Genomic DNA, 25,343 nt, shown 5'->3' on the forward strand with positions numbered 1-25,343 from the left:
GCCTCCGGGACCTCCGATCCCTTATCACCCCGCTGACGCCGTCGATTCTTACTGATTGGCCATCAAGCACTTCCTGCAACTCGATGTCATTCACTCACTCACCTTGATTCTTACCGACTGCCTCCGATCCGAGCTCGCCAAAAATCCCTAGTCATGGTCGTCCTCGTCGTCTTCTCTCCAGTCAGTACTCAGTAGTGTTATAATAAGATAGGTAATTGTAGTTTTACTACGTTTCTATTTTTTTTGTGAAAGTTTGCTAACTTAATATTGATATAGTTCCGTTACCCTATGTTAGCTGGTTCAAGTGCATCGTGGTGCACTAAATCCGCTCCGGTGTCTCCACTTCCCAGTGTTCCAATTGAATGAGCTCTGAAGGAAAGTAGCCAGGTGGTTTTCTGTCGTGGTGTTTCTTTTCTTTTTCGTACTTTATCAAAAAGAAAAACATAAAAGTTAAAGTAATATCTACATTATTGAAAAAGGAACATGATGAATACATTATTGCAAATCAGTACTACTTATTTCAGACTAAAAAAAGAAAAGGCAGTTCTACTCGTCTCAGTTGTCTGTATCCCACCAGAGTCTACATCCCACCAGAGTCTGCATCAGTGATCAGTACCCCAGCCGCCTGTAAAGTATACATTGGACGTTAAATTTGACTACGCACAGTTGATCGAATCACAATCATTATAGAAAATATCTCTATGGTGAAAGTTTTGCGATATTTTGAGAGGAGGTGGTGAAAGATGGACCAGAAACAACAGTACGTACTACTGAAGGCTATAGTGGATGAGCATGATCTGATTATAGTTGGTAGAAGGTTTCAGGTGGAGTGCCCTCAGACTGCAGGACTTACAGAATGGAGTGACTTTCCCGAACTAGGGACTATGGGAGACCTACTTGCATCACCTGATCTAAATTGTAAAGCTTCTATTTTAGTGATAAAACATCAACAACAGATCACTTAATTGAAGCTTTTGCAGATCATGTTAAATTAATGATTTTAGGAATTTGGAATTTTTGCACCTTTTTAATTTTCAAATTTGATTTTTGTTTATATCTTTTCACGTAGCGCTTGAACTGAAATTGATATTTCACGAAACTTCACTGGATTTTAAAGTTCTAGATGCCAATTTCAGCTAAATCGTTCAATATATACTAGACATCCAACTGGTTCTCTTGTCCATCTTCATGTCCTTGAAACTGTAACACACTACACTTCATCAAAAAAAAAAACACACTACACCAAAACACTCCAAAATTCAAATTGTAGCTCTTGAAGGTGGTCTTGGCGTGTACGAATGTAATGCTGAAGAAGAAACAAATAAAGAAGAAAATCAATATATGAAACAGAGGATACTTAATCCCAAAACAGGGTAAATCCGGAGACCTTAGATAACAATAACAGTTCAGACTCACCTTTTTTTGTTTCATATTCCTCTTCTCATAAAGCAATGATATGCATGTTGATTTATACTAGTGTTGCAACATACCACAAAGAGTACGTCTTTGATAAAGTAATCTGGGTTTCATATCCAAAACACATTGACAATGGATGGAGAGGCCCAAACCCTTATAAACCCATATGTAATGTCACATATTCCCGATATGTGATTGATATCTCAACACGCCCCTGCACATGTGGCGAATTTTCAAGTAGACCTGTAAATTAATGGACCGGATCTTGATTCGGACCCGCTCTGGATCTGTGGTTTTTAAACGGGTTTGGATCAAAAATTTGATCCGTTAAAGACCCGGATCCGTTAACCCGTATATTAAACGGATCGAGGTTGTTCTGATCCGTTAAGGACCCGGATCAATTTTAAAATAATTAAATATATTTTATAAATATAATATTACTGATAAATATTAAATAAAATAATAATAATTTGGATAACCTAAGCATCTAAATTGCGTCTAAAGTATGATTTGATGAAGTTGAAGGTTATTGATGCCTATGTTCTTCTTATTCTCTTTGCTAAAAACATTGGAGGTCTAGTATTTTGATTATATTAGTTTATTGTTAAGGAGTATTTTAGCCATGTAATTCAACTTTTGATGTAAACATTTATTTTGTTATAATATTTCATTAGTGTTTTATGAAAATTTATGATAAAATTAAGAAATTATTATTTAAAATTTGAAAATATCTATTATTATAAACGGATCGAATTAACGGGTTGGGTATCCGTTAACCCGTCGGATCCGGATTTGGATCGAGCTATCAATGATCTAGTGGGTAACGGTTTAGATCCGGATCTAAGTCGATCTGCTACAAATCCGGTCCATTTACTGGTCTATTTTCAAGCCTAACACGTGGAGTTTGTGTGGCCATTTGGGCTTCACACGTGGACGTGGGTAACCCGCTCTAATACCATAAAGTAGTCTGGGTTTCTCATCCAAAACCAATTGACAATGAATAGAGATGCCCAAACCCTTATAAACCCATAAGGAATGTCCCATATTCCCGATGTGGGATTAATATCTCAACAGTCTTTACTGGGAAATACCCTACTGTACTGGTACTAGTTGTAACGAAGCGAGGAAAAATTCTAATATACCATATGGTATAGCATGCCTCACAAAATGTGTGGCTATCATTGATTGAAGAAGCAACTAAATTACCATGTAATGACCATTTACCCTCTTCAAAAGCCCTCATGTGTCATACAATTAGACACATTTGCAATAGACATGCCATACCATATGGTATGATAGACATTTAGTGGTTGACCCATGTCTCACAAAATGTGTGTTATCATTGATTGAAGCAGCAACTAAATAATCATGTAATGACCAATAACCCCCTTCAAAAGCCCACATGTGTCATACAATTAGACACATTTGCAATAAACATGTCATACCATATGATATGATAGACAATTTAGTGGTTGACCCATCAATTCCAAGTCTTCCTAGTTCCTTAATAAGTTTTGCTACTGGTTATCATCTATTCAATGTCTTTGCTCTATAATACTGCTTCCTATGATCGATAAGTCAGTCATCTTTGGAAAACAACGTCATGCCACTAGTCCCTAATGGAAAGAGAATGATCAAATTGAGTCACTTGTCGTTTGTAAGGAAGCAACAAGTCAACTAAAGAGTGCTCATCTTGATCATATATTCTGTGGCTCGAATGAACTTACAGTATAAAACGAGGATTAGTTAGTATTAAGGACAATGGTACGGGAAATTGAATTCAGTTCATATTCGGAAGCTAGAGTTGATGCTGTTCTTCTGATCCTTTTCGCAAAATCCTCCTCTTTAATCCATATCTGGCCCTCCCCACACTACCCTGCAACTTCATTGAACTGATGCAGCTAGCACAGTTAAATCTCTCTCTCTCTCTCTCTGATTAATTTATGAAAGGAATATATATGTCTTCACTGTTTAGCTGAGCTATATTAGAACTTGATAAGTGTCTCCAACTGCCAGTTCCATGTCCATATTGCAGGTTTAACGGTTAATCCTCCAGACGAGATTCTATCTTTCAAAATCTTGAGATATGAGCAGGCAGAGCAGCCAGATCGAAAATGTGTCAATTGACTTACGGTTGGTTTCATTAAGTTAAAGAAAATCTAAACTTAAGTTGATTTTTTTAATATATATATATTTTTTTATTCCATCAATTTGATGCTTAACATGTCATCGATGCTTAACAAAATCGATGCTTAACAAAATCTAAACTTAATTAGTTGATTGATTATATTTTCAGAAATCTAGATGGGATCGTTCTAGATGGAGAATCTGACAAGGAAAATGGAGGAGACAGTAGCAGAAGGCCAGCGGTGGAGGACATCCTTAAAAACCGTGATAAGGCAATGCATAGATGGAACACGCTCTTCATCATTGTCTGTGCATTTGCGGTCTTCGTTGATCCTTTGTTCTGTTATATCCATGTCGTTGAGGAGGACTATACGTGCTTCGATTACGACTTCAACTTGTTCTGGATATATTGTGGTTTACGAACAGCCTGTGATGCATTTTATGTAATCGACATTATCATTTTCCTCTGTGGAATTTGCAAGAAACGTAAAGGTAAGATATTTGTGTCATGCGGGAAGCCAAGCAGTGAGAAAAAAAGGGCACTTCCATTGAAAGAAATATTCAGGAAACGGTGCTTGCTTCCGTTATCCATTCTACCTCGGATTTTGGTTTCCCTTCCCATTCCAGCGGTAAGAGAACCCTAGCCTTTTCAATATACTAATCAAACTTTACCTATAAATGGATATGGCCTGGGGTTTGCCAAATAAATATGCTTATTGTTCTCTGTCATTGGATTCAAATCATTCAATTGTTACACAATAATTAGATTTAACTTTTGGCTTAACTGATTGCAGGTGCTCTTGGGCTTAATAATTTTTCTTGCCAGCAACTACGAAATTTACTTGGATCCATTTTTTGTTATTATTATTATCACCCCTTTTCAGTACACACTACGGATCTTTCTCATCTATGGATCTCAAAGGTGGCGTCCTATCAAAAAGACTACAAGAGGAAGATGGCTTAAACCTTTATTGGATTTTCTTCCCTTCATCCTTGCTTCTCATGTAATAAATCAATGGAATAAGAATAAATAATTTTATTTTTCAATGTATATTCTCATTGTGAAATCTCCCTACTCTCATTCTCAAAAGAATTTTCTTACTCAACAACTTAATGATTTGTCTTTCAGTTATTTGGAGCATTGTGGTATCGTCTTGCTATACAACGACATATAGATTGTTGGAAGTCACACTGTCAAGAATTAACAGGAAAATCGTGTTGTTCATCTTTTAATGCTTTCGAATGTGGGACGACGATCAACGCCAAGCGTGTGCAAGAACTATGCCCTACAAAAGTTGCAGATCCAAAAATCTTCGACATTGGTATATATTCTTATGCTGTTCAGTCCAATGTGACATGTCGATCATCCCATCTTTTGCAAAGGATGTCGCTATCTTTCTGGTGGGCTCTAAGGAATCTAAGGTTCGTTCATCTAGAGATACATAAGTCTGTTTTGATGGTATATAATTTATAGAAAACATTATTATCGATCACAATAATTTTGTAATGAGCGATGGAATCTAGTTATTAACGAACCGTTTGTTTCTTTTCTTTTCAGTTCTTTTGGTTCAAACCTCAACACGAGCATGGATACGCTAGAAAACTTCTTCTCAATTGTAATATCTATATGTGGCATGGCGCTTTTTTTAGTATATCTCAATGCAAGAGTGCAGGTTGGTGCTGGAATCAGACTTCGATCATATGACATCACATAATTAGGGGGAACACATCATTTAGATTTAGTACTTACTAATCATCATTGGATGAAAACTAACTAGCAGCTATTCTTAAGAAGCAAACTGATCATGAGCATTTTTTCCCAAAAAAAAAAAAAAACAAAGATAACAAAGATCAGGAGCATGCATGCATACTGCAGCAAAATATATTTCTTCCAAAAAATTACTAATATCTTTTAGAGTATTATGAACTCATCTATTGTTGTTATTTGATATATCTGGAATGATTATATATGTAGGAGTCACAATCAAGGTCAAATCAGCATAAACTGAAAGAAAAGAAGCAATTGATGAAACCGGATATAGATCTGTGGTTATCTAAAAATGATCTCTCCCACGTGAAGATAACGACCAAGGAGTCTAAGGATCTGAAGACAACGATGAAGAAAAAGACTCTGAAGACGGTGATCATTGAAAACATAGACAAACTTGAAGAAAACAAAGACATTGATTTGCAAAATATCATCAATGTTCTTCCCATAAAATTCAAAAAAACATCACCCATCTCCTCTGTTTGGCTTCACTAACAAAGGTGAGTATATTTTTTGCTGCAAATTTGAAGGGAAACTTTAAGAACATGTATGTAACTGATTTTCATCCTTAGGTGCCAACGGTTGCAAATTTGAATGCCAAAATGTTGAAAGTGATTTGTGAGCATCTGAAGCCAGTCATTTACACTGAAGACAACTACATTGTTCGAGAAGGGAAACCACTTGGTATGATGCTCTTCATCACACAAGGACTCGCATGGAGCTACACAACCGAACACATCAATGGTGGACGAACAAGCTTTGATTCTTCAAGTAATGAGTGGTTAAAGAAAGGTGATTTTTACGGAGAAGTGCTGTTGAATTGGGCATTCAAGTCTCCCTCCTTCTCTTCTTTACCAATCTCCACTAGAACTGTTATGTCCCAAGAAAAAGTTGAAGCATTCACTCTAAGGGCTAGCGACTTGAAGAGTATAGTCTGCAAATTCTGGTGGCATTTTACCAGAGAGCTCGAGCAAGTGGAGCTAGAACAGTGGGAGAATGCAGCAGCTTCTTCAATACAAGGAGCTTGGCGCAACCGTTTGGCAAAGGCTAGGCGTTCAAATCGCTGGGACAAATTTACCGCCCATTATTAGTGTATATTATGTAAGTACTCTACTGAAACAAAGATTTTCATTTTGTAGTTATTTTTATTTTTAGGTGTTACAAGGCTTTTTCTTTTATTTTATTGAGTTGTTGTCTAGCGAGTAGTGACTCCTTTTCATATGTTTGTATACATGGAGTCCTCTCAGATATACAGATCCAGTAATAAGGTTAATTGCTTGTTTATACCATTTTAATCTACAGTTATCAACATTTGAGTTGGATCAGATGACTAGTTATTTCATGTTCATATCAAATATAAATATATGCATCTACTCATTTGAAATGACTCATAGTGAGAGGACCTCGGCCCGCTTTTAAAAAAGTGTATTGTTGATATGAATTTGATATGAATTTGAAATAACTGAGTCATTTCATATACTTCTGTCTTGTAGTTTGCTGTATTCTGTTTCTTGAGCAAAACTTGCCATGTTGTTAACCGAAATCTGCAGATTTGCCTTGTGCCCTTGTCAATAATAATATTCTGAATACAGCTGTTCTTCAGGGCTGGTGGTGGGAATTCGAACTTAAGCCCTCATTAAATTGTTTGGGGGAAAAGGAAAAACATTTGCAGGAACTAGAATATCTTATTGCATTTTCCAGCTGAAATGAAATATTACAATTTTGATAAACCTCATGGTAATATATTCAGAACAAGATAATAGTATAATGCCAATGACATTGTTAAAGCTACCAGATCCATGAGTTATTACAGAAAAGAATACCACTAGTAGCTCACAATGACACAGTTCAAATTCACAGGATCACAATGTTGTCACATAATATATCCTATCCTAATCTTTGACACTAATCTACCGATCCTAGAAACCTAGACCTTAGCAGTAGGGCTGGTCTTCACTCAATCAGTCGGAGATACACCTGGTAAGCCAACATTGATCATTATTTCACGTTTTCAACTACTATAAAGCAAGGTGGTTTGGTGTCAAAGGCTTCACCTAGTTTAGTTTACCTGTTATACACTGGCACATATGGTGCAAGAACTTAACTATAACATTCTATAGCACAAAGATATTGTTCTTTGCAGTTTACATAGTACTAGTTCACAGGTGTGGAACAATATCAGCATGGACAGAAGCTATTTCAGCTTCTTCTGCTAAAGTTATTTCAGCTTTTTACTGAAGTCAGAAAGCTGAAGAATCTGAATACTGGAAATACTAGCAGCTTCTTCCCTCTCTTTTTGTGTATTGTACCCCCAATCCCCTAATCGAAAACACAAATTAGCAACCAAAGAAAGTGAGTACCACAAAATACAAATCCACAATAATGCAAAGCAAACACAGCAATGATACTAAACCATTTAGCAGTATCTTGTAATACTAAAGGGAGAAAGTAAAGAGGAATTTTACCTAGATAGAGATTCCAACCATTTAATTCGGGTTCTCCGATGACATTCTTCAGGGTTGCCAGTCTATCTTCCAAAAAGCTGGTAAAAGTTGCATAATTTTTCTCATTCAGATTAACTATGATAGAGTAATGAGAAGGAGGATATCCAGCGTAGCAGTGCAGAATTTAGTCAAAAGCTTCAATAATGGAGTCAAGATCATTATATTGGAACATCTTCTACACTACTACTATTAGATATTAAGTGGAAAAGTATCTTACTGAAGTTTAAGCCCCTGATGTTTCTTCTGAAGTTGCTTCAAAACTTCTACCTTTGGACTGCAAGGGGATTAAAAAGTGAGTATTGTTCTACATCATCGAAAGCAAGCCACAGGCATAAGTGTGAAACTACCAAATACAGACTATCATTAAGTTATTAGACTAACCCAGATCCTAGACCAAAAATTCTATCAGGCGGTATTGTAACTCCTGCTAGTTCTCGCAAGAAAGCATCAGCAAATCGGCTCTGCATAGAAAAGAAACAGAAACTAACATTGTGGGAAAATACCAGAAGGAAAAGTCTAATCTACAAAGAAACTGAGCTAACTGCTCATTATGAAATGTGTCAACGACCGACTACAGAGCTAACCGGAATTTCAATCACGTAACTCAAATTGTATCAGCACTATCTTTCCCTGCTTTTGTCCTCTTCATTTAGGGGAAAGTAAAATTCACAAAATACTCCAATGTCATATCTAATGCTTGGATTAATTGGTTACACACCTGTTTTGTGGTGACAACATATATGGTAGAGCTTGTGAATTTTAGAGCATCAGGAACACCCGGATATAATCTGCAAGCAAAGCCTCTCCCATTCAGTCATGAAATAACATTCAACTATAAACCAAAACTATGTTACCTATAACTAAATTAAACAAGCCTCCGAATTTCGCTTCAGATTGTTTGATCAAGCATTTCAAATTGGGGGCACCTCACCTATTTGCACCAATCCAAGTTTTCAAGTCATGGTCCATCCACTCATCCCTGACCTTCGCGAAAAAAATCTATAAGCCCATCCCTGTCCTCACCCCATTCCTCCATAATCACAGGCTTCAACTCTGACCACTTCTCCAATATCCCCTCCACTGTGAGCCCTTCACCGACTGATGACTTCCTTATAGAAGGAACCCTCATCTCCAGAAGTAACCTCACAAGTAGAAGATTCTCGTACCCGGTTTCCACCACAGGCCTCACCTAATTCATCATCATTCGTTTCTCCACAATTAGACAAATCAAATATTACATGGGTTTTGTGTGATTAAGCATATTACGGACTTACAATGCGCATTTGATCAAGAACCCAATTCTCCAAAGTTGAATCCACACCGTTGAACAGAGCTGGCCATCTGACTTTAGCAGCCTACAGATTACCATTCAAGGAAAGTAAACAAGTTGTGAAGTGAAAAGCTTGGGGGTTTTGGAATGGTTTGATCGAAGTCAATACCTTCATGGTAGAGAGAGAGCTCTCTCCGCAGCTATCACAGATGACTCCGTCGAAATCCAAAGCGTATAGATCACCCATTTCTGAGTCTCTAGCTTCTGTGTCTGACGGAGGGTCTTTGAGTTCAAATGCTCCTACAGCTTCAATTGGTCCCACGACGGCGTTTTACAGGATGACACAGTTGTATATATACTTTGCCTAAACACCGGAGCACACGTAACAACCTTAATTATAAGGAGGTTTAAATTATAGCCCAACATACATATAGCCCCATATATTTCACTTTGATTAGTCGCATTAGGAGTATTATAGTTATTGAAGGGCGACAAATTCAAGACCGTCTTTATAAATATATAAGTATCTCCGCTCATTTATGATAAACCATCATATTTCATCTTCTCATACTTCTCTTTAAATTTTTTTTATATACCGATTTAAACGTCAGAGAGTAAAATGTCAGCAACCATAATCTTCTATTCTAACGCTAATTTAAGGTGAAAGGTCAAAGATGGTGAGCTTCCTGCATTTCGGTAATTAGCGGTAAAGCTCAACAGAGAAAGGAAAAAAAAAGGGTGAAAGTGTGTCACGGAACAACGACAGTGATTAGTACAGTGACCATAAGTGGCACTGTAATAATTGTCTATGGTTTCGTCAATTCTGCTATAAGTGAGAAAGAGCGAACTATATGAGAAGAAAACGCATGACACAAAATATTTGATTTTTGGACCGAAACTTTATTTCAAGGCTCAAACCACATCGGCAAACCCGTAGATGATTTGCTAGGATTTCGTAAGAACATGTCCACCCCTATGTCAAAAGCCTAACTTGGGACTTCAGCCACCTCATTTTATGACCCAGCTTCAAAAATTGCATATCCACCCATGAAAAATAATCTATGATACGATCTTAACTTAATTATGCATTATGAACTTATTAATTTGTTATTGAATGATGTGTAGAGTCACAAACAAGGTCAAATCAGCTTAAATCAAACGGAAAGAAGTATTTGATGAAGCCGGATATAGATTTGTGGTTGTCCAAAAATGGACTCTCTAACTTGAAATCCATGACCAAGGACTCCAGGGACCTGAAGACAATGGCCAAAAAGAAGGCTATAAAGACGGTGATCATTGAAAACTCAGCCAAACTTGAAGAAAACAGAAGTATTGATGTGCGGAACATCATTTCTATCATTCCTATAAAATTCAAAAGAAGCATCGTCCGCCTTCTCTGTATGGTAAGTATTTACATGAATCTATTATCCTTCAGCACTCAAAGATGTTAAAGTATCAACTACTGAATTATATCAACACATAGGTTCCAATGCTTGAAAATTTGAATGAAATAATGTTGAAAGTGATTTGTGAGCATTTGAAGCCAGTCATTTACGCTGAAGACAACTATATTGTTCAAGAAGGCAAACCACTTGGTATGATGATGTTCATCACACAAGGACTTGCATGGAGCTACACAACCAAAAACATCAATTGTGGACGACCAAGCTTTGATTCCTCAAGCAATGAGTGGTTAAAACAAAGTGATTTTTACGAAGAAGAGCTGTTGAATTGAGCATTCAAGTCTCCCTCTTTTTCTGGCTTACCCTTTTCCTCTAGAACCATTATGTCTCGAGAAAAAGTCGAAGCGTTTGCTCTAAGGGCTAGGGACATGAAGAGTATAGTTTGCAAATTCTTGTGGCATTTTACCAAAGAACTCGAACAAGTGGATTTAGAGCGGTGGGAGAATTCAGCAGCTTCTTCAATACAAGCAACCTGACACAACCGTTTGGAAAGGGCTAAGCATTCAAATCGCTGGGACAAATTTACCACACATTATTAGTGTATATTACGTAAGTACTACTAAAACAAAGGCTTTTCACTTTATTGTTATTTTTATTTTAGGTGTTGCAAGACTTCTTTTTTTTTTTAATTGAGTTGTTGTCTAGTGAGTAGTGACTACTTTTTATATGTTCAGTTTCCATGGAGTCATTTCAGATATAGAAATCCAATAATAAAGTTAATAGCTTGTGTATACCATTCCAATCTAGAGTTATCAACATTTTCAGTAGTTGGATTTCAGATGACCAGTTATTTCAAATTCATATCTAATATATTGCATCTACTCATTTCAATTACCTTATGTCTAGTAGTTTGCTATATTCTGTTTCCTGAACAAAACTTGCCTTGTTGTTAACCAAAATTTGCAGATTTGGGATCATTTCATCCAGCTGAAATGGTTTTTGTGTCTTGTCAATAGTAGTACATAGTCTGAATAAAGTTGTTCCTCAAGGCTGGTGGCTGTTAAGATATAAATCTCATATCAGGAATATGAGACTTTATATGTGGGTTTATAAGGGTTTGAGCAGTTTCATCTATTGCAATTGGTTTTGGATGTGAACCCCAAACTACTTTATAATGGTATCAGAGAGGGTTATCCACGTCCACATGTGAAGCCTAAATGTCACACGAACTCCATGTCACCCTAAATGTTGTCTACGTGTTAGGCTTGAAAATTCCCTACACATGCAGATATAAATCTCATATCTGGAATATGAGACCTTGTCTGTGGGTTTATAACGGTTTGGACCGTTTCATCCTTTGCCAATTGGTTTTAGATGTGAACCTTAGACTACTTTATCAGTGGCGTCCTCATTATATCATTTAGGAAAAAGGAAAAGCATTTGCATGAACTAGAACATCTCCTTGATGTATTTTCCAGCCTGAAAATATTCAGAATTTAAATGAGAAATTACAATTTTGATACACCTATGGTAATGTATTCAGAATAAAATAGATAATTTAATGCCAATGAAATAGTTAAAGCTACAACCAGATCCATGAATTATTACATAATAATATCTCTGGTGAAAGGTTTGCGATATTTTTAGAGGAGGTGGTGAAAGATGGACCAGAAACAACAGTACGTACCACTGAAGTCTATAGTGGATGAGCATGATCTGATTATAGTTGGAAGAAGGTTTCAGGTGGAGTGCCCTCAGACTGCAGGACTTACAGAATGGAGTGACTTTCCCGAACTAGGGACTATGGGAGACCTACTTGCATCACCTGATCTAAATTATAAAGCTTCTATTTTAGTGATAAAACATCAACAACAGATCACTTAATTGAAGCTTTTGCAGATCATGTTAAATTGATAATTTTAGGAATTTGGAATTTTTTCACCGTTTTAATTTTCAAATTTGATTTTTGTTTATATCTTTTCACTTAGCGCTTGAACTGAAAAGGATATTTCACGAAACTTCACTGGATTTTAAAGTTCTAGGTTCCAATTTCAGCTAAATCGTTCAATATATACTAGACATCCGACTGGTTCTCTTGTCCATCTTCATGTCCTTAAAACTGTAACACACTATACCATTACACTTCCAAAATTCAACTTGTAGCTCTTGAAGGTGGTCTTCCCGTGTACTAATGTAATGCTGAAGAAGAAACAAATAAAGAAGAAAATCAATATATGAAACAGAGGATACTTAATCCCAAAACAGGGTAAATCTGGAGACCTTAGATAACAATACAGTTCAGACTCACCCTTTTTTGTTTCATATTCCTCTTCTCATAATGTAATGATATGCATGCTGATTTATACTCGTGTTGCTTACTGGTCGATCACGTTGCAAAACTACATACCACGAACAATACGTCTTTACTGGGAAATACCCTACTGTACTGGTACTAGTTGTAACGAATCGATGGAAAATTCTAGTATACCATATATTATAGCATGTCTCATAAAATGTGTGTTATCATTGATTGAAGAAGTAACTAAATGATCATGTAATGACCATTTACCCCTTTCAAAAGCCCACATGTGTCATATAATTAGACACATTTGCAATAGACATGTCATACCATATGGTATTAGACATTTAGTGGTTGACCCATGTCTCACAAAATGTGTGTTATCATTGATTGAAGCAGCAACTAAATAATCATGTAATGACCATTTACCCTCTTCAAAAGCCCACATGTGTCATACAATTAGACACATTTGTAATAAACATGCCATATCATATGGTATGATAGACAATTTAGTGGTTGACCCATCTATTCCAAGTCTTCCTAGTTCCTTGATAAGTTTTGCTACTGGTTATCATCTATTCAATGTCTTTGCTCTATAATACTGCTTCCTATGATCGATAAGTCAGTCATCTTTGGAAAACAACATCATGCCACTAGTCCCTAATGGAAAGAGAATGATCAAATTGAGTCACTTGTCGTTTGTAAGGAAGCAACAAGTCAACTAAAGAGTGCTCATCTTGATCATATATTCTGTGGCTCGAATGAACTTACAGTATAAAACGAGGATTAGTTAGTATTAAGGACAATGGATACGGGAAATTGAATTCAGTTCATATTCGGAAGCTAGAGTTGATGCTGTTCTTCTGATCCTTTTCGCAAAATCCTCCTCTTTAATCCATATCTGGCCCTCCCCACACTACCCTGCAACTTCATTGAACTGATGCAGCTAGCACAGTTAAATCTCTCTCTCTCTCTCTCTCTCTGATTAATTTATGAAAGGAATATATATGTCTTCACTGTTTAGCTGAGCTATATTAGAACTTGATAAGTGTCTCCAACTGCCAGTTCCATGTCCATATTGCAGGTTTAACGGTTAATCCTCCAGGCGAGATTCTATCTTTCAAAATCTTGAGATATGAGCAGCCAGATCGAAAATGTGTCAATTTACTTACGGTTGGTTTCATTAAGAACCTGATAACCCAAAGAAAATCTAAACTTAAGTTGATTTTTTTTCAAATATTTTTATTCCATCAATTTGTGCTTGACATCTCCTTGCCTGCGCCAATAATTGTACTTGACATGACCTGGTCTGTAATAATGGGAGTCTTCAAAACGTCCTCTTCCATGATTGTAGCCACGACCTCTTCCTCTAGTTGGAAACGTGGTGTCTACACTTCTATCATCTTCATGTTGATTGCTTGATGAGCCTCTTCCAATTCCTTGAAAATTATTACCTCTTCCACGAGAATTAAAACCACGTCCTCGTCCCCTTGCTCGACCAGCACTTCCATTCCAACGTTGAAATCTGTGAGCATGATTCCAATTGCCTCCCGTGGATGTGACTTAGGACTTGAGTGCCTGATCAGGTTGAGAAGAGGCAGAGTTCCTCTTATTAATCATGAACTCATGAGCTTCCAATCTTCCTTGCAAGTCATCCAAACTGAGAGTAGACAAATCTGTTGACTCTTCAATAGCAGCTTCAACATAGTCAAACTTCGGTGTCAGACTCCGAAGAACTTTTTCAACCACCCTTGCATCTTCTAAAATCTCCCCATTTGATGCCATTTTATTAACCACAGAATTTACTCTGGTAAAATACTCCCTTATGCTTTCTGTCTCCTTCATCTCCAACTTTTCGAACTCCGATCTTAGAGTTTGAAGACGAACCATTTTCACCTTCTCTTTGCCTTTGTAGGCTGCATGAATGATGTCCCAGGCTTCCTTGGAGGTCTCAGCTTGAGCAATTCTTTCATACACAGACTCTTGAATTGTCTGGTAAATATAGAAAAGCGCCTTGCTATCCTTCTTTCGATTCTCCTTCAAAGCATTCCTCTGTTGTTGTGTTAATGCACCTTCATTCTCCGGTTCGACGTATCCTTCTTCGACAACGTTCCATATCTCCAGGGACTTCAACAATACGTTGACATTCTTGCTCCAATAATCATACTTCTCACCATTGAAACGAGGAATGAGTGATAGCATATTGGAGTTGTTTTCATTCGCCATAGGAGCAGCACGAGCCTCTACAGCTCTGACACCAGAATGTAGAAGGAAGAGAACAGAGCAAGTGTTTTGGAAATGAGTTCTTATTGAATACTTCTACTCTCTCTTATCTCAAACAGCAAGATTACATAGACTTATATAGGAACAAGACCTGACTCTATAACTTCTTAACTTACCAAGACATTAAACACCCACTTCATGCTAATGAAGATGAAAAGACTCATAACAGTTGAAACTGAAAATACTGGAAACTAAAAGATTAAAAACTGACAGCAGCCTTATTCTAGGAAAACAAACCAGCAAATTTGGTTTAATTAGCCAACATTCTGCTGGTTTATTTGTGACTCAACGAAAGTATGCTCAAGATCTTCTTCATAAGTCTGGAATGGATGATTGCACTATTTTCTCTACTCCTTGTAAGTCTGGCTTGAAGCTTGTCAAAGATGAGGGCGTTCCTTTACAGACTCATGAAATCACTCAGTTTAGGAGTTTGGTTGGATGTTTACAGTATTTGACCTTCACAAGGCCTGATATTACCTATGCTATTAACTCAATGTGCCAATTTCTTCACTCTCCAACTCAAATCCATCTTTATGCTGCTCAAAGAGTCTTGAGATATGTCAAAGGAACTATTTCACAAGGGATTCATTTCAGAAGAGGTGTTAATGCTAGTCAGCATGACTCTTTTCCTTCTTCTCTTAATCTTTCAGCCTTTTGTGATGCAGACTGGGCAGGTGATCCAAATGATCGAAATCCACTACTGGATTTGTCATTTTGCTCAATCAATCTCCAAAATCTTGGTGCAGTAAGAAACAAACAGCTGTGTCTAGATCTTCTACAGAAGCTGAATACAGAAGCATGGCTGACACTACTTCTGAAATCATGTGGCTTAAACTTCTGCTTAATGATCTTCATGTTTCACTTTCTGATGTTCCAGTTCTTCACTGTGAGTCTGTGACAACATCTCTGCCTTGGCTTTAGCCACTAATCCAGTCTATCACTCAAAATTGAAGCATATTGAAGTTGATGTTCATTTTACTCGCAATGCAGTCAAAGCGGCTCAATCAAGTTGCAGTTTGTCACTTCCAGAAATCAACTTGCAGACCTATTCACAAAAGGCCTATGTTCTCCTCAACATCTTCATCTCTGCTCCAGCTTGATGCTTCTTACCAATCATCAATCTGAGGGAGGATGTTAAGATATAATGGTCTTCAGATTATTTAGTCTTAAGCTTGTCTTAGCTGTTGATTAATCTTTTTGTTAAGCTCATAATGAGCAGCAGATAAGAGCCACGTGTTGTTCATGTGTGGTGCTTATTGATCCTATATAGGCTATCTGTAACTCTCTTTGTTCAATTAACCAGGAACCGAGATAGTTTTCTCTGTATTTTACTCCCTTCTTCTCTAAGCTAGTATTAAGGACAATGGATACGGAAAATTGAATTCAGTTCTTATTCTGAAGCTAGGATATTGATGCTGTTCGTCTGATCTTTTTCGCAAAATCCTCCTCTTTAATCCATTATTAAGAGTGAATGTCATTTTCAGACCTTTTCTTTTGTCTAAATTAGCGAGTCTAATCTTGGTTTAGGCTAATGCATGTTTAATCCTATATTGGCCTTTCAGCTCAGCTCACGTGCTAGTTGTACTGTAGCTCTCAGCTCCTATATATATAGTTTGCGATGTAACCCTAGAAGGGTAGAACAGCCAGCCTTTGTATCTTCTTTTTCATTCAATATATCAAGTTTTCATTTTTTTCAAACCTTTCAATCTATTTTTCTATCATCCATATCTGGCCCTCCCACACTACCCTGCATAGTTAAATCTCTCTCTCTCTCTCTGTGATTAATTTATGAAAGGAATAAATATGTCTTCACTGTTTAGCTGAGCTATATTAGAACTTGATAAGTGTCTCCAACTGCCAGTCCCATGTCCATATTGCAGGTTTAACGGTTAATCCTCCAGACGAGATTCTATCTTTCAAAATCTTGAGATATGAGCAGCCAGATCGAAAATGTGTCAATTGACTTACGGTTGGTTTCATTAAGAACCTGATAACCGAAAGAAAATCTAAACTTAAGTTGATTTTTTTAATATTTTTATTCCATCAATTTGATGCTTAAAATGTCATCGATGCTTAACAAAATCTAAACTTAATTAGTTGATTGATTATGTTTTCAGAAATCTAGATGGGATCGTTCTAGATGGAGAATCTGACAAGGAAAATGGAGGAGACAGTAGCAGAAGGCCAGCCGTGGAGGACATCCTTAAAAACCGTGATAAGGCAATGAATAACGAAAATTCTTCCATTCACCTCGTGAAAATTCACCAAGTGACGTGGCACAAGCACAGCCACATATTTAAGTGTAGATTGAAATTTGACTAACTTCAACTTTCTTCCGGTTAACGTGTGTTTGAACCTAGGAATTTGTGAGTCGGAGAGGTAGAAAGAAGGGGGTAAAATCTGCAGCTCCCGGCTCCCTGGGTTAAAAGTCTATTTCTGTGTCGACGTCGATGACTTAGTCGATGGAGGATGTCGGAGCTGAAAACACCCGCCGACCAGCACACCATGTAGGCGGCGATGCTAGCGCGCAGCCCCCGGCGCATACCCGAAAAGACTCGCTCCGGCGACGATGGACCCGGCCGCAGATATGGTCCGTCCTTGTGGAGGTGTAGGTTTGGGTGACGAACAAAAAAAAAAATTTGATTTGGGTGTGAACAGGAAGAACAACACCAGAGTTTGGGGATAAAGATTGGGGATTGTTAAAGAAGCAAAATCAGAAAATAAATTGAGGGTTTTAGGAGGTGAGGTAAAATCAATCTAAATGGACTGGGGAAAGAGACCAGATGATGTTCTCAGCCATATAGAGTTGGAGGTAGATTAGAGAAGATGATAGATCTTCACCGTGAGCCATTCACACACTCTTTTTGGGCAGATTGGGTCTAGTCTAGAGATTGGGCCCGAGAATTCTTTTTGGGCTAGGGTATTGGTTTTTATTTATTTTTTTATTTTAGTTTTTTTTATTTTAGACTTTTGGGTGTGTGTATATATATATAATTTAACGAATTGTTCTGTCACCTATAAAAAAAACATCCAACAGTTTTTTTTTCGATAAAAAAAATGGAATGAACTCTGTTTTTACCTTTAGATTTAGTTGTTAAGGTTTAAATGTAGTAATGTACATCTTAGTGACATAAAAATAGAATTGTAAATTTTGAAAAATCAGCCGTTAGATGTGATCGGTAGAGTAAAATACGGCTACGGTAAAAAAATCACATATTTTTGATAAATTCTGGGAAACCTTAGATGTGATGCGGTCAACCCTATTTACGTTTTTGTTTCCCTATGGGAAACCTTATTATGGGAAGGTAAACCTCCCTAAATTTTTATATAGGCTACTGCATCTCATGTATGTGAGAGTGTGTGAGCAGAATAATCGACCAAAATAAGTCACAAAAAGGTAGGTAATAGTGTTTTCGTGTAATAAGTGACATTGATTTAGGGTTGACCGCGTCGATCAATGCCCAAACGTTATCGAAAATAGGTGAATTTTGTTTATTTGACATGTTTAAGTGTACTGATTACACCTAACGGTTGAATTTTCATTTTGTGAATTTTAGTCATTTGAACCACAACATATCTATTAATGTGGTATAATTTGTTTAGTGTGTTATATGTAAGTGTACATCTTTATGAACTAACTATAACTAGAAAATAAGATTTTAAAAAATCGACCGTTAGATGTGATCAATATAGTGAAATACGGCTACGGTAGAAAAATCATAATTTTTGGATAATGTTTGGGTCCCGATCGACGCGGTCAACACTAATTACGTTTATGTGTCCCTATGGTGAGCCCTATCTTCGGGAGGTAATCTTCTCCTAATTTTTATATGGGCTGCTACATCTCATCTATGTGAGAGTATGTAGGTCGAATAATCGACCAAAATAAGCAACGAAGGGATATGTAAGAGCGTTTTCGTGTAATAAGTGACGTAAGTTTATAATTGACCACGTTGATCGAGACCCAAACCTTATCGAAAATAAGTGAATTTTTTTCTATATACATATTTTAAGCATACTTATCACATCAAACGGTTGAATTTTCATTTTAGGAATATTTGTTATTGGAACCACAATATGCCTACTAATGTGGTATAACTTGTTTAGTGAGTTATATATAAGTATATATCTTTTGAACCAACTATATCTAGCAAATAAAATTTTTAAAAATCGGCCGTTGGATGTGATCGGTATACTGAAACACGGCTATGGTAGAAAATTCATCCGTTTTTGTCATTGTTTGATTCTCGATCTAGTGGATACTACTTTGGTCAACCTATTAGTTTATAAACATTCTTAAATTTGACTGAAAAGATTAAAGCCCAAAAATGAGCGAAATTTCATAATTTTTTTTCCCAAAGTTGATGGTATCATTCTCATATCATCCAATGGTTGGATTATCCTAATTCAAACGTGTTAGTGGTGTTCATCTTAAAAAAAAATACCAATTAAGTTGAAAAAGATAGTATAATCAGAATCTAATGAATAGTGAAACGGTGTCATTTCTTTTTTTAAAAAAATAAAAAGAAGAAGGAGACGACTTGTAGGGTTTGACTTGAGAAACAACCCACTTGTACGTTTAGGAAATATATTTGGCCGCCTCCCCTCCACAATTGACCAAGAACAGCACTGCCGCATGCCCGCATTCAATTGATTTTGTCAACTACTCGGTATGAGTTTCTTCCTTTCATTCGAAATCTAGCTTTCCGTTGTTACATTGTATTCTGTATAACTGAAGTTCTGCAAAATCTTTTGGTAGTTTATCTCTTTTGCAGATCTCCAAAGTCGTTGGTTTCATGGATGATAATGGCTTGCGGTTTTCAGAATCTAATTATACTGAAATCAACAAAAATCCAACTTACCCATTAGAATTTCATGACCAGATTCCAACTTTCGGGTGATTCACCAGATTCCAACTTACCCAAAATCTCAACGTTTCGTAAATTGCATCTACAGATGATGAATTTCCGACGACGCTCGAAAATCGCCGAACAACATAAATTCGATATGTTGCCCAAATTCGATTGCCCTGAAGGCTCTGCTTTGCCTTTTTTTTTTTTTCGTTTGTTTGGAGGCTTGCTCTGTGTTTGGAGGCTAGTTGGTGTTTGTTTTAAACCGATACCCTATTGTAACTCCTTTTTACCATAACTTGATCGTTGCCTTTTTTTTTTCCAAGCACAGTCTGTTAGCCACGCGCTGTTAATACCTCCGTTGGTAAAGCATCACTATGTGAGCTGAAGAACCTCCGAATGAATAAATGGAACACGCTCTTCATCATTGTCTGTGCATTTGCGGTCTTCGTTGATCCTTTGTTCTGTTATATCTATGTCGTTAGCGAGGACGATATGTGCCTCTCTTACGACCGGAAGTTGTTCTACACATATTTTGGTTTACGAACAGCCTGTGATGTCTTTTATGTAATCGACATTATCATTTTCCTCTGTGGAATTTGCAAGAAACGTAAAGGTAAAATATTTGGTGCATGCTGGAAGCCAAGCAGTGAGAAAAAAAGGGCACTTACCTTGAAAGAAATATTCAGAAAACGGTGCTTGCTTCCGTTATCCATTCTACCTCGCATTTTAGTTTCCCTTCCCATTCCAGCGGTAAGAGAACCCCTAGCCTTTTCAATATACTAAGCAAACTTTACCCATAAATGGATATGACCTGGGGTTTGCCAAATAAATATGCTTATTGTTCTCTGTCATTGGATTCAATTGTTACACAATAATTAGTTTTAACTTTTGGCTTAACTGATTGCAGGTGCTCGTGGGCATGTTCTTTCTTTTTTTTTTATCAAGTTTCAAATTTTCATCGATCCATATTATGCTACTATTATTATCACCCCTTTTCAATATACACTACGGATCTTTCTCATCTATGGATCTCAAAGGTGACGTCCTATCAAAAAGAGTACAAGAGGAAGATGGCTTAAACCTTCATTGGATTTTCTTCCCTTCATCCTTGCCTCTCAAGTAATAAATCAATGGAATAAGTGTAAATAATTATATTTTTCAATGTATATATAGTCTAGCTCATTACGAAATCTCCCTACTCTCATTCTCAAAAAGAATTTTCTTACTCAACGGACAACTTAATGATTTGTCTTTCAGTTATTTAGAGCCATGTGGTATCGTCTTACTGTACAACGACAGATAGATTGTTGGAAGCCACACTGTAAAGAAATTAGAGGTTCAGAGTGTGATTTACCTATTGGTGATTTCATATGGTCAATGCCGATTGAGGTCAACACCATGCGTGTGCAAGAACTATGCCCTACAAAAGTTACAAATCCAAAAATCTTCGACTTTGGTATATATTCTTATGTTGTTCAGTCCAATGTGACAGGTTCATCCCATATTTTGCGAAAGATGTCGCTATCTTTCTGGTGGGCTCTAAGGAATTTAAGGTTAGTTCATCTAGAGATATATAAGTCTATTTTTGATGGTATATAAATTATAGAAAATGTTATTATCGATCACAATAATTTTGTAATGAGCGATAGAATCTAATTATTAACGAACCGTTTGTTTCTTTTCTTTTCAGTTCTTTTGGTTCAAACCTCAACACGAGCATGGATACGCTAGAAAACTTCTTTTCAATTGTAATATCTATATGTGGCATGGCACTTTTTTTAGTATATCTCAATGCAAGAGTGCAGGTTGGTGCTGGAATCAGACTTCGATCATATGACATCACATAATTAAGGGGAACACATCATTTAGATTTAGTACTTACTGATCATCAAACTAACTAGCACCTATTCTTAAGAAGCAAACTGATCATGAGCATTTTTTACCCAAAAAAAAAAAACTAGACCAGGAGCATGCATGCATATATACTTCAACAAGATATATTTCTTCCAAGAATTAGTAATATCCTTTAGAGTATTATGAACTCATCTATTGTTGTTATTTGATATATCTGGAATGATCATATATGTAGGAGTCACAATCAAGGTCAAATCAGCATAAACTGAAAGAAAAGAAGCAATTGATGAAACCGGATATAGATTTGTGGTTATCTAAAAATGATCTCTCCCACGTGACCAAGGACTCTAAGGATCTGAAGACAACGACGAAGAAAAAGACTATAAAGACAACGATGAAGAAAAAGACTTTGAAGACGGTGATCATTGAAAACATAGACAAACTTGAAGAAAACAAACAAATTGATTTGCAAAATATCATCAATGTTCTTCCCATAAAATTCAAAAAAAAAACATCACCCGTCTCCTCTGTTTGGCTTCACTAACAAAGGTGAGTATATTTTTTGTTTTCTCTCTCAAGGGAAACTTTGAGAACATGTATGTAACTGATTTTCATCCTTAGGTGCCAACGCTTGCAAATTTGAATGCCAAAATGTTGAAAATGATTTGTGAGCATCTGAAGCCAGTCATTTACACCGAAGATAACTACATTGTTCAAGATGGGAAACCACTTGGTATGATGTTTTTCATCACGCAAGGACTCACATGGAGCTACACAACCGAACACATCAATGGTGGAAGAACAAGCTTTGATTCTTCAAGCAATGAGTGGTTAAAGAAAGGTGATTTTTACGGAGAAGTGCTGTTGAATTGGGCATTCAAGTCTCCCTCCTTCTCTGCTTTACCAATCTCCACTAGAACTGTTATGTCTCAAGAAAAAGTCGAAGCATTCACTTTAAGGGCTAGCGACTTGAAGAGTATAGTCTACAAATTCTGGTGGCATTTTACCAAAGAGCTCGAGCAAGTGGAGCTAGAACAGTGGGAGAACGCAGCAGCTTCTTCAATACAAGGAGCTTGGCGCAACCGTTTGGCAAAGGCTAGGCATTCAAATTTCTGGGACAAATTTACCGCCCATTATTACTGTATATTATGTAAATACTCTACTGAAACAAAGATTTTCATTTTGTAGTTATTTTTATTTTTAGGTGTTACAAGGTTTTTATTTTATTTTATTGAGTTGTTGTAACGTTATATCTCAAAAGCACACTCTTTCTTCTCCTCCATCTTCGTTTTGATGAGTGAGCTCTCATGGCGACGAACAGGAGACTTCTCCTCCATCTTCATTAGTTCATCTTTGTTGAACTCCGGCGAACCCCGGTCAGATATCTTCATCTCCCCTTTCCTCTTCAACTTTTCTGAAAATAAATCTAAGCCGTATCAAACCATGAATCCATCCAGTGCGCGCTAATGATATATCCTCTGAATTTGGGAACTGTGATATGGCTGAAGCTCCGATTAATTCGTTATCCCTTGCACGCCAAAAGTCTGAGGCTTTTGAAGGTCAGACTTATGTATCTAAACCCATACCCTCACTAGTAAACACGGCTCCTCTGGGATTTAATCACTTTTCCGATTTCAGTTTCTGGGCCATTCAATATTAATTTGTATTTGAATTTGATTTGGGCTAGGAGTAACTAAGAGAAATTTAACCCACCCACTAAATTCAGGATGTATATTACTGCCGACGAGAATCTGATACCATATAGGTTTAATTTGACATCTGGGTGGACTGCATAATTATATCTCATCTTCTTGTTCATGATTTGGTTGATAAGCAGCAAAAGTAAAAGTGAATCTATGTTTCAGATTACAAAGAATCTTTATGATCAACATACAGTCATACACCATATGATTGATTATCTGTGCATATTGTAGAACCCATTATAGATCTGATCAAAGCCTCCCAATTTATATTCATCCATTTCATCATTTTGTAGATTTGAACATCTGTACAAAATAACATCAATACAAATTCAAATCCGAGCTGCAAACTGGTGGGTGGCGTTGATCAATCAATTTAGCTTTTAGGAAAACTTATTTGCCATTGAAGAAGCTAATTTGATTAATTTTAGTTCATAGAGACGAAAAGAAACTAATATGAAACGGAAGAAAAAGACAGGAGAATAAAGCAGACAATCAATTGAAGAAGACGATGATCAAGAAGAACCACGGCGCAGCTGCTGTGGTTGTTGGTGGTGAGAGCGGATTGCTCTGGTACTCCTTCAGATAATAGAAATTAGAAAAGGTGTTTTGGAGAGGAAGAGGCAGGAAGAGGCAAGAAGAGGTGAAGAGATGGTGTTTCCTCGGTACTCTTTCGTCCTTAAACGGCGTTTTGTCATTAATTAACTCATTTAATGAGTTTTAGTGGGTTGTTGCTGAGGTGTTATGTTCCTGACCTTTAGATATTGAATGAATGGACGTGATTTGAAGTCAAGGATAAACAAGTACAAGAGGCAGCCAAGGAGAGGATCCTTATCCTATTTTCATACGTTTGTATCCATGGAGTCATCTCAGATATAGAGATCCAGTAATAAGGATAATTGCTTGTTTATACCATTTTAATCCTTTTTTTAACATTTGAGTTGGATCAGAAGGATAATTGCTTGTTTATACCATTTTAATCCTTTTTTTAACATTTGAGTTGGATCAGATGACTAGTTATTTCAAATTCATATCAAATATACGCATCTACTCATTGTCTACAGTTTATAACATTTGAGTTGGATCAGATGACTAGTTATTTCAAATTCATCAAATATATGCATCTACTCATTTGAAATGACTCATAGTGAGAGGACCTCGGCCCGCTTTTAAAAAAGTGTATTGTTGATATGAATTTGAAATAAGAGGAAAATGCAGCGTCGGTACCCCAATTTTGATGGCATGGTCAAAGTGGTACCTATACTTTAAAAACTATCAATGTGGTACCCAAACCTCTATTTCGCTACCAAGGAAAGGCTTGAGGCCAATTTCCGTAACTGTGCCGTTAGTTTGTTGACATGGCCGACATATGGCCCACCAAAAAAAGGTGCAATGACAAAAATAACTTTCTAACTCTCACCAAAACCGTTTTCCTTCTATAAGCTTTAAATTTGAATTTTCCTGGGTATCACATTGATCAGTTCAGAAAAGTTTAGGCACTGCTGCTGTGTTTATCTGCTGACAAGAAATATTATGCAATAGCTGGAAATGTAACATAGAAATTCAAACATAGAACTAAAAAGGGCTGTCAATATCACTGAATTAAAACTAACATCAACATGAGAAACATACTATACATCATAATTCAAGCTTAATTGGTTTCCAAAAACTCAAAGAACCACATTGTTTGCAAAAAATTGATTCCAAACCATGATGAAGTACACATTATGTTTCTCTAATTTAAAAGCCAACACATTCACTATGTAGAACCCCTTGCTGTATGATTTTGGCTGCTTTGAGTAGGAGGCTGTGTTGAAGCTGATGCACTACCATTTCCAGCAGAACTACCCTCCATTGCCAACTTCT

General features: G+C 36.8%; 3 protein-coding genes and 1 pseudogene across 4 annotated transcripts; 3 read left to right on the plus strand and 1 right to left on the minus strand.

Moving 5' to 3' along the window:
- The first annotated feature begins 3,157 nt into the window (after positions 1–3,157).
- Positions 3,158–6,635, plus strand: LOC101294695 (cyclic nucleotide-gated ion channel 1-like). Its single transcript, XM_004306718.1, has 8 exons — positions 3,158–3,325; positions 3,452–3,549; positions 3,713–4,172; positions 4,338–4,547; positions 4,673–4,965; positions 5,102–5,216; positions 5,519–5,811; positions 5,884–6,635. Exons 2-7 carry the CDS (start codon positions 3,503–3,505, stop codon positions 5,804–5,806), a joined length of 1,413 nt encoding a protein of 470 aa, XP_004306766.1. The 5' UTR covers positions 3,158–3,325; positions 3,452–3,502; the 3' UTR covers positions 5,807–5,811; positions 5,884–6,635.
- LOC101314515 (cyclic nucleotide-gated ion channel 1-like) lies at positions 5,914–6,402 on the plus strand. Its single transcript, XM_004308317.1, has one exon. It carries the CDS (start codon positions 5,914–5,916, stop codon positions 6,400–6,402), a length of 489 nt encoding a protein of 162 aa, XP_004308365.1.
- A 344-nt stretch (positions 6,636–6,979) lies between the features above and the next one.
- Positions 6,980–9,383, minus strand: LOC101294979 (annotated as a pseudogene). Its single transcript, XR_185175.1, has 8 exons — positions 9,255–9,383; positions 9,090–9,170; positions 8,747–9,004; positions 8,534–8,603; positions 8,197–8,276; positions 8,033–8,089; positions 7,777–7,853; positions 6,980–7,630 (listed from the first exon to the last, which is right to left on the minus strand). The product of XR_185175.1 is annotated as an uncharacterized LOC101294979 (transcript).
- An 11,809-nt stretch (positions 9,384–21,192) lies between these two features.
- Positions 21,193–22,965, plus strand: LOC101314803 (cyclic nucleotide-gated ion channel 1-like). Its single transcript, XM_004308318.1, has 4 exons — positions 21,193–21,476; positions 21,614–21,728; positions 22,013–22,195; positions 22,399–22,965. Exons 1-4 carry the CDS (start codon positions 21,193–21,195, stop codon positions 22,963–22,965), a joined length of 1,149 nt encoding a protein of 382 aa, XP_004308366.1.
- The last annotated feature ends 2,378 nt before the right edge of the window (positions 22,966–25,343 follow it).

This window comes from Fragaria vesca, linkage group LG7, assembly GCF_000184155.1.
Source record: "Fragaria vesca subsp. vesca linkage group LG7, FraVesHawaii_1.0, whole genome shotgun sequence".
In the NCBI taxonomy this organism is placed as follows: domain Eukaryota; kingdom Viridiplantae; phylum Streptophyta; class Magnoliopsida; order Rosales; family Rosaceae; genus Fragaria; species Fragaria vesca.

Coding starts and splice junctions, on each gene's coding strand:
- LOC101294695 (XM_004306718.1), top strand. CDS start 3,503: ATGAGCAGGCAGAGCAGCCAGATCGAAAATGTGTCAATTGACTTACG. Junction 4,173..4,337: donor TTTCCCTTCCCATTCCAGCG/GTAAGAGAACCC, acceptor AACTGATTGCAG/GTGCTCTTGGGCTTAATAAT. Junction 4,966..5,101: donor TGGGCTCTAAGGAATCTAAG/GTTCGTTCATCT, acceptor TTTTCTTTTCAG/TTCTTTTGGTTCAAACCTCA.
- LOC101314515 (XM_004308317.1), top strand. CDS start 5,914: ATGTTGAAAGTGATTTGTGAGCATCTGAAGCCAGTCATTTACACTGAA.
- LOC101314803 (XM_004308318.1), top strand. CDS start 21,193: ATGTGGTATCGTCTTACTGTACAACGACAGATAGATTGTTGGAAGCCA. Junction 21,477..21,613: donor TGGGCTCTAAGGAATTTAAG/GTTAGTTCATCT, acceptor TTTTCTTTTCAG/TTCTTTTGGTTCAAACCTCA. Junction 22,196..22,398: donor AGAAAAAGACTTTGAAGACG/GTGATCATTGAA, acceptor TTTCATCCTTAG/GTGCCAACGCTTGCAAATTT.